The sequence below is a fragment of the Pygoscelis adeliae genome, unplaced genomic scaffold, assembly GCF_000699105.1.
Source record: "Pygoscelis adeliae isolate BGI_AS28 unplaced genomic scaffold, ASM69910v1 Scaffold431, whole genome shotgun sequence".
NCBI lineage: Eukaryota > Metazoa > Chordata > Aves > Sphenisciformes > Spheniscidae > Pygoscelis > Pygoscelis adeliae.
This window is the reverse complement of record NW_008824047.1, coordinates 1098798-1106340: the sequence shown is the minus strand read 5'-3', so window position 1 is coordinate 1106340 and position 7543 is coordinate 1098798. Positions and strand designations below refer to the sequence as shown.

At 39.4% G+C, this 7543-nt stretch overlaps 3 protein-coding genes across 3 annotated transcripts in view; 2 read left to right on the top strand and 1 right to left on the bottom strand.

Annotated features, from left to right (window-relative positions):
* SOX30 (SRY (sex determining region Y)-box 30) overlaps positions 1-338 on the bottom strand; it is a 9515-nt gene extending 9177 nt beyond the window's left edge. The window contains exon 1 of the mRNA XM_009333540.1: positions 294-338. Coding sequence (XP_009331815.1) covers positions 294-338 — 45 coding nt within the window. The remainder of the gene's footprint in view (positions 1-293) is intronic.
* Positions 339-460: 122 nt separating this feature from the next.
* On the top strand, positions 461-5262 carry THG1L (tRNA-histidine guanylyltransferase 1-like (S. cerevisiae)). The gene is made up of 6 exons (XM_009333539.1): positions 461-471; positions 797-973; positions 1451-1620; positions 2356-2444; positions 3088-3195; positions 4534-5262. Exons 1-6 carry the CDS (start codon positions 461-463, stop codon positions 4693-4695), a joined length of 717 nt encoding a protein of 238 aa, XP_009331814.1. The 3' UTR covers positions 4696-5262.
* Positions 5263-5453: 191 nt separating this feature from the next.
* LSM11 (LSM11, U7 small nuclear RNA associated) overlaps positions 5454-7543 on the top strand; it is a 9629-nt gene continuing 7539 nt past the window's right edge. The window contains exon 1 of the mRNA XM_009333538.1: positions 5454-5529. Within this exon, the coding sequence (XP_009331813.1) occupies positions 5454-5529 (76 nt within the window). The remainder of the gene's footprint in view (positions 5530-7543) is intronic.

Below are 7543 nucleotides of genomic sequence, written 5' to 3'. Positions count from 1 at the left end.
GCCCCCGGAGGGATCCTGACTGGTGCCCTGCAGTTGGCCTTGGCTGTTCCCCGCCCGACCCCTGGGGATTCTGCAGGTGCAGGGGTTACAAATCCTCCTTGCCCCCCTGATCCCTACGGACCCTTCACTCGGCCTTTCCTGGGCACGGAGCTACTACGGGTGTTTGTCTTCAAGGGCCACGGGCTGCTTCAGAGCTGTGCTTTCAGCAGGGTGGCAGAGAAATGGTACACCAGTGCCTTGGGTGTGCTGGGGGTGGGTGGGACGGGGACACGGCAGCTGGTATACAGGGATACTGACTTGTGTTTGGAGTCAGTGTCTGTGTGGCGTTCGCCTTTCATCGGGATGAATAGCGCAGTGTTCTCTTGAGTGGTGAGTGACATGTTCTTGCTGGGGATTTGATCTCTGGTTCGGTCACGTGAGGTTCTGGTAAAGCTGTCGGGTCTTGATGAGTTCGTTGATAATGTTGCCCTTGTTGGACCGAGTATAAAAGGCACCCTAGGAGAAAGTGAGTTTACAGAAAGTAGTATTTGTCACCCTTTTCCAAGTAAAATACAGAACCCGGTCATTTTGAAGGACTGGTTAGGGTGAGATACAGATGGGAAGGAGAATGAGTTATCCAGAATGTATAAAAAGAGGGTTTTTGTTACTGCTTTTCATACCTGAAGGGAATTCTCTGTCAGTATTGACAGGATACTGGAAGTCAATATTCACAGAAAGCAAATATGAGGAAAATGAATGGCTTAGCATTTTTAGTAGCTTTTTAAGGTATTCTTATTTAACCATTTTTGCTTTGAAGGTTTTCTGAGCAGCATGGGTTCAAAAAGCCAAATGATGACCGTGCTCTTCATCTGATGACCAAGTGTGCCCAGACAGTGATGCAAGAGTTGGAGGATATTGCTATTGCTTATGGACAGAGCGATGAATATAGTTTTGTTTTCAAAAAGAAGAGTAGATGGTTTAAAAGAAGAGCAAGGTAACAGCTGCTTTGATACTGAAGTGAACTTGTTTTTAACATCTCTCTCTAAATCTGTAATTCTTCTTTAGATTTGCCTTTATCTACACGCAGAGGTTAGGAGTAGGGCTGTGTTTGGGTGTATACACTACAATTAGTTCAGGTTCTTCACGGGAACTCTTTGCATGTGATCTTTCAGGAAAATATGTTCAGTGATAGAGAGTTTTAAAAAAAGTTTTGATAAAACAAACATTAGAAACAAACATTGTTAGAAAAAATATTCTTTTAACAAAATGTTTCCTTTTCCAAACTCTCTTACTTGATTCTCAGTACTTCCTGTTCTTCAGAAGAATCTATGCCGTAGCTGATATGTTGGGCCATTATTTAAGAAACGCTGCTGTCCACCAGAATTATTGCTACTAATACCTCAGATAATCACAGATATATAATCATATTGACATATTTCTTTCTTTTTTCCTTTTGCTTTGTGTTTGCAAGTAAGTTCATGACTCATGTGGTCTCCCAATTTGCCTCAAGTTACGTTTTCTATTGGAAGGATTACTTTAAGGACCAGCAACTTCTGTACCCACCAGGATTTGATGGACGAATTGTGTTGTATCCCAGCAACCAAAATTTAAAGGACTACCTCAGCTGGAGACAAGCAGATTGTAAGCATTTCTAGAAAACAGAGATTTGTGCAGTTGAGTTCTCTTCCTCTCTGAATAGAAATGCCTTTATTGCCAGTGTATTTGTACATACAGGCGTCAGTGAAAGAACAGCAGGTAGGGTGGTAGTTTTAAATAAACAATCTTAGAATTGTTTTGGGCTTTGTATGGGTATGGAAATACTGGCTGAAATTCTGAGTCTTCAGGATACAACTATATTTGTTGCATGCTGGGAGTGATTTCAGCCCAGAAAATATTAGAATTATTAATATAATTCATTTATTATTTTTTATGTTCCAGGTTTGTTTAGCCAAGGTAATCCTCTTTAATGAAGAGATGTGAATGTTCAACTTCACACCATGTAGCAAAATTGTAGTAATCAAAAGCGCTGTTTTTTCCATGCTAGAACAGACAGTTGGATTTCATTTCTAGGCTTTCGTTAGTACCTAGTCCCTGTTGCTCAAATGAAGATAATTTACGTTACACATAAACACCCTTCACCCTCTGCTCTCCCTTTTTGAAATTTTATAATGAAATCCATCTTCTTGTCATTCTTACGATATGCAATACCTTAAAAATGAATCAGAAAGATTGTATCTTCTCTAGCAACTGATATTATTAATTCCCCTTTATTCGTGGCTGTTTCTTGGTTATGACTCTGGAAATGAAGTTGTTTTTTCTGAGTAGTCACTCAGATTTGGTAAATACTTTCTCTCACTCTTTTCTCTTTTTCTGTAGGCCATATTAATAATCTCTATAATACAGTGTTTTGGATGCTTGTACAGCGAAGTGGTTTGACACCAGTGCAAGCACAGGTACTTTCTCAGGTAAGACTCTCTCAAGGCGGGTTTTTTTTGTTTTTTTTTTTTTTCTTCTTTAAACTAGCTACAAAGAAAATCATGAGATTTGCTAAGCTGTGTCTTGCCTACCCAGCAGCCCTGGCTGGGTAATAAGTGTAATAATTTTGCGGGTGTAGATTCAACAACTTCTTGAATTGTACAGATGTTAATATGATCAGCAAATAATGTATTTTTGGTCAAATATTAGCAGGATTTTGATTTCTTAATTAGCAAGTCCAGAAATCTTAAAAATGTCATATAAACATCCAGTATCCGTAAGCATGAAGTACCATGGCAGGATTCAGCTGCTATTGATTCCCAGTCCCTTCTGTAGTATTTTGTCTCATTGTGCAGACATCAGCAGATTATTTCTGTTTTCTCCTGGAGTCTGTTGGCTTTCTTCTATTTGTCTTGAAAATGTAATAAAAAACCTCTCTGTTTTAATTTCCTCATTTGGCAGTTGGAAATAATTCCTCTGGGGAGAGGTAATTAAACCTTGTAATTTAAAGGTAAAAATTCTGTGTAACCGTCAATCTTACTTCCAATATTCACCCATCTTCTACCCTAGAGATTCAGTTTGCTTGCTTGTTTGTTTTCTATAAGAGTACTTTTTCTTTTCATTTCCTGTCAGGGAACTTTGGCTGGAGATAAGAATGAAATCTTATTTTCTGAATTCAACATCAACTACAACAATGAACCTTTGATGTATAGAAAAGGAACTGTCTTAATATGGCAGAAGGTAGGAAACTATATTACCACTTGCTTCATGCTCATGTTTTAAATAGCTGCGCTATGGCAGACAAGCTACACTGCAAGATCACCAGATGTATCCCAAATGTATGTCTATGTATAAATATATTTTAAAACTAACCATATTTGCCATATAATGATGTGTAAGATGACTAATTGTTTTGGATGTGTTTTTGAAATATCTTTATATATAGAGTATAGTATGAAAACTGGTCTCTGAAGTCTGGCTTAGATACAAATTATGACTGTTGAGATAAAATGTGTATCAACAGATGACAATATATATGTAGAATTTCACAAGACTGATGTATTTGCTAAGTAAATCTCCCTTGTTTAATGAATCATATGGTTGGTTTCTTAGTGTTACATGCTTTGAAAATGGAGGAAGTATTCTGTTTCCTGAAAAATTACATTTTAATGACTGCTGTCAGCTTGATATGGTAATAATTGGAGCCTGTGCCAGGCTCTTCACAGGATTAGATCCCAAGTATTGCCACCGCAAAGGAATTACAAACTTTTGTCCAGTAAGGTAGCTCAGCTCGTAGTATGCTTAGTCCTTTTCTACTTCTGTAAAGAAGCATAGTAAGGAGTGCAGCTGTTAGTGGGGAATTCCTTTTAATGATAACTTGGAAACTTTCATCGTTCTTGGATTATATAATTGATGCAGAATTAGTTTAAGAAATACCTGTCCTGTGTCTTGTATGAGATGAGACCCCAGAAAATCATAAATGTTTATGGCCTTAGTGTCCTTCTGTAGTAGGACATCTTAATTAGAAAGATGTATGTTTCGTGTGATCAGGATCTGATCAGCCTATGCTGAGAGTTCTCCATAACTTGTTCAGCCTTTCAACTTCTGTATGTAAAAAACTGATAATCCTTTTTTTTTTTTTTTAATTTAATTTTGGCCAATGAATTCTATTATTTCATTTGAACTACTTAGAACAGACAGAGGCTCCCACCTGGAAATACATTCTGCTTGTTTCTTATACATACTTTTTTTTCTTGGTAATTGTAGACATTTGGAAGGTTTCCCATTTGTTTTATATAGCTCCAAATAAAGTATTGTATTTTATTCAAGAATATTTGCAATGGATTATGTGAATTTGCAGGTAATTTCTTCAAGCCATGTGAAGGTGGCATGCAGTTTGAACTGCTCATGTGTTAGCCTTTGAATTGAGAACAGACTCTCTTTCAAAAGATTCAGTGTTCAAATTCTGTAGCATGCTATAGGGTTGACAGCTGCTTTTGTTGTAGCTTTGTTTCTTGTCCATTTGTGAATCCCCTCTGGAGTCTGACATGTCTGCTAATGTGTCAACTGTATTTTCAGATTAATGAAGTCATGACTAAGAAAATAAAACTGCCAAAGGAAACGGAAGAAAAGGAAGTTGAAGTGAGCCGGACTAAGACTAAAGTCGTTCCCCTGCACTGTGACATTATTGGGGACCAGTTCTGGGAGGAATATCCTGAGATTCTGGCTGCGGATAGTTGATATCTCTGATAAGTATAACTGGTAGTTTACGTTTTGCTCTGCTTGGGTTGTTGGCAAGTGAGGAGTATGAATGGTGGCTGGCAGAGTTTAACCTGTAACCCTCTTCAAAACTACATTGGTTTTAGCACTGTCATTGCCTGAAAAAAAGACACTGGTATGTTGTCTGACATACAAGGGTATGCCCATGTGGAAAACCTAAAATCATATTGTATTTTGAATGTTAAGAACTCATCATAAATTAAGACTGCTCCTTGTACATGCATATATGTAGAAAAAGTGTATAGAAATTTCATGCATTTCTATAGCATTTAAACCATGAGGTACTTTACTGAACTGCCGAACTATAAAAAAACATTGCATATTAGAACTGACAAAAGCAGAAGAGAAAATGATTCTTTTGATTTTCGTTTCAACTGAGACGGTCCAGAATACTTCAACTGGCACTTAGTATTAAATTTCAAGGCTAGTGTGTTTAGTCAGATTAGTGACAAACTGTTCAAATGCCTCATGTCTCTGATTCTTACAGAAAGGAAATGGAGTAGCTCAGCCATTTCCTATGACTGATTTTAAAAGCTTTTGTCAAATGTACAGGATTTTTATACTTTTTAAAAATTAAAAAAACCCAAAGAAACAAAACTTTCCCTTCTGTGTTTATTACTTGGCCTTTCTCATTCCTGGGACTTTTACTAGTAATTGGTGAAAGTTCCAAACAGGGAAGTTAATAATAAAGATACTGTACAGACTTGAATCCTGTTAGGATGTGGGTAGGCATTGCGCTCTCGTCTTCCGCGGTCTGGGAAGTCATCTGTCTCCTGCTGTGCACCAGAGTGAAAGGTAGCAACACAGGGGAATGTTCCTGGTGCCTGCAAAGAGGGTGCTAACAAGAATTTGTATTGCTGTTCTCTGATTTTCCTGGGGATGACACAGATGTAGCAGTCCTGACAATACATGTTAGTTAGAGGGAAGCGGGGAGTCTGTGTTGCCTTGTCTATGCAGTTTTGTTCTGGTTGAACTATCAGTTAAGACCCTTTGTCAAAACAGTTAAATCATACAACCTCTCAGAGCAGAAATATTTCTGCTAATGTAAAGGGGCTTGTCCCAGTGTGACTGGAATTTGAGGGAAATAACCTATTTCAATATAGAAATACCTGTTATATCATTATAGTCGTATTTATAAGGATATTATTACTGCTTTTAACCATACTGGTTTCAAAAACACGGTGCTAGAACAGTAATCTGGCAAGCTGTTGCTAAGGAAGAGATAGTCAGCAGTTGGGACAGGCCATAAAAATAGAAAGAAAGAATCAAATGTGATGGAAGAAGGTCAGCACTGAGTTAGTTTCCCATGAATTCATGTAGCAGCCTACTCTCTGTTTCTCCTTTTCTTCCCACAGGAAGAATGTAAACATTTAAGGCAATGTGCATTGTTTATTTATTTATTTATTTTTTAAAAACACTAAACAGGTAGTGATGTAAACTACTACTTTGCAGTTTCTTCCCGAGATTAAACAATGAGTCTACGTGTTTATAATAGCACAGGGCTTCCCCTCTACTGCTGTGTGCTAATACTGAGCAGTTCAGTGCATGCAGTGAGAGAACGCATTATCACTTTTAGTTTGTAGAATGGGCTGTATAATTCCCAGGAAGAGGATATGAGGGATTGAGAGGTGACGAGACTGAATCATTGCACCAGTCATTTACTGCTAAGAACTTCCTGTCTGTTTGGGGTTTTTTGTCTTGTAACACAAGTGTAATTTACTTGACTTTGATATGCCATATGGTACTATCTGGTGCCTGACTTCGGACATTACATATAAGGCAGCTGTTCCAGAGGTGGTAACATTTGGATTTTGCACTCTGAGGAAAGATGGAAAAAAAAATTTAGCAACCATGATTCATGCTTGGAAAGTATTATGTAGGCTTTTTATGATATATATTATGACTACCTGATACACAAATATTGTAGAATGTATGTACATTGTGTGTGTGTGTGTGTGTATTAGGTCTTATCCCCAGACCATTTTCTAATGAACTCATCCTTACAATAATATGTAATAAGTAAACATATCCATTTACATATGGATGCAGACTTTGGAACCAAGATACGGATTGTCTGTACAGCCGTGGCCTTTAATTTGTATTCATATAAATGCTAGAGAAACTCCCTGTGGTATCCTTATGCATAAAGTCATATATATGACTTCGTAGCAGTAGGAGAAAATAAATCTTCCTAAGGTTCAAGAAGTAGAGTGGCATTAGTGGCACACGCAGCTCGACCTGTGTCCTATGCCTGTGCTCACAGGTATTTCTATAGCTGCAGAAGTCCCGCGCTGTGAGCCGGTGAAGAAAGAGGTGTTTCCTCTGGCTGTTCCCATCATCCACAACCTCTGGCTGATGTTGTATTGCCGTGACAGGAAGCACTAAATGTACAGGAACCAGTTATGAAGGATTTATGGTGGGTGGTGGAATCCGTTACAGCAAAGCCCCTCTGCAGCATTGACACACGTTGCCTTGCTTTTCTTCGGAGAAATGTTTCTGCACTGTATACCCATTTACAGATTAACATGCAAATTACATTGCAGCCACCTTTTGCCCAGGTGCCGTTTCATTGCCCGGGGCAGGTGGGGCGAGGTCCCTGGCCGGGGGAGCGCCCCCAGAACGGCCGGGGGGCTCCGGGGTGGGCTGCAGAGGGAGGCCCCGGTACGGAGACCAGCGGTGGACTTGCACCAGGGAGTTAACTGACGATGCAGCGAGGAGGGAAAAGGCAGGACCACCGGGGGACCTGCGCCTTCCCGGCCGGCCCCGCGCCCCGGGCGGAGGCAGCTCCGCCCCTTCGGGCCCGAGGCGG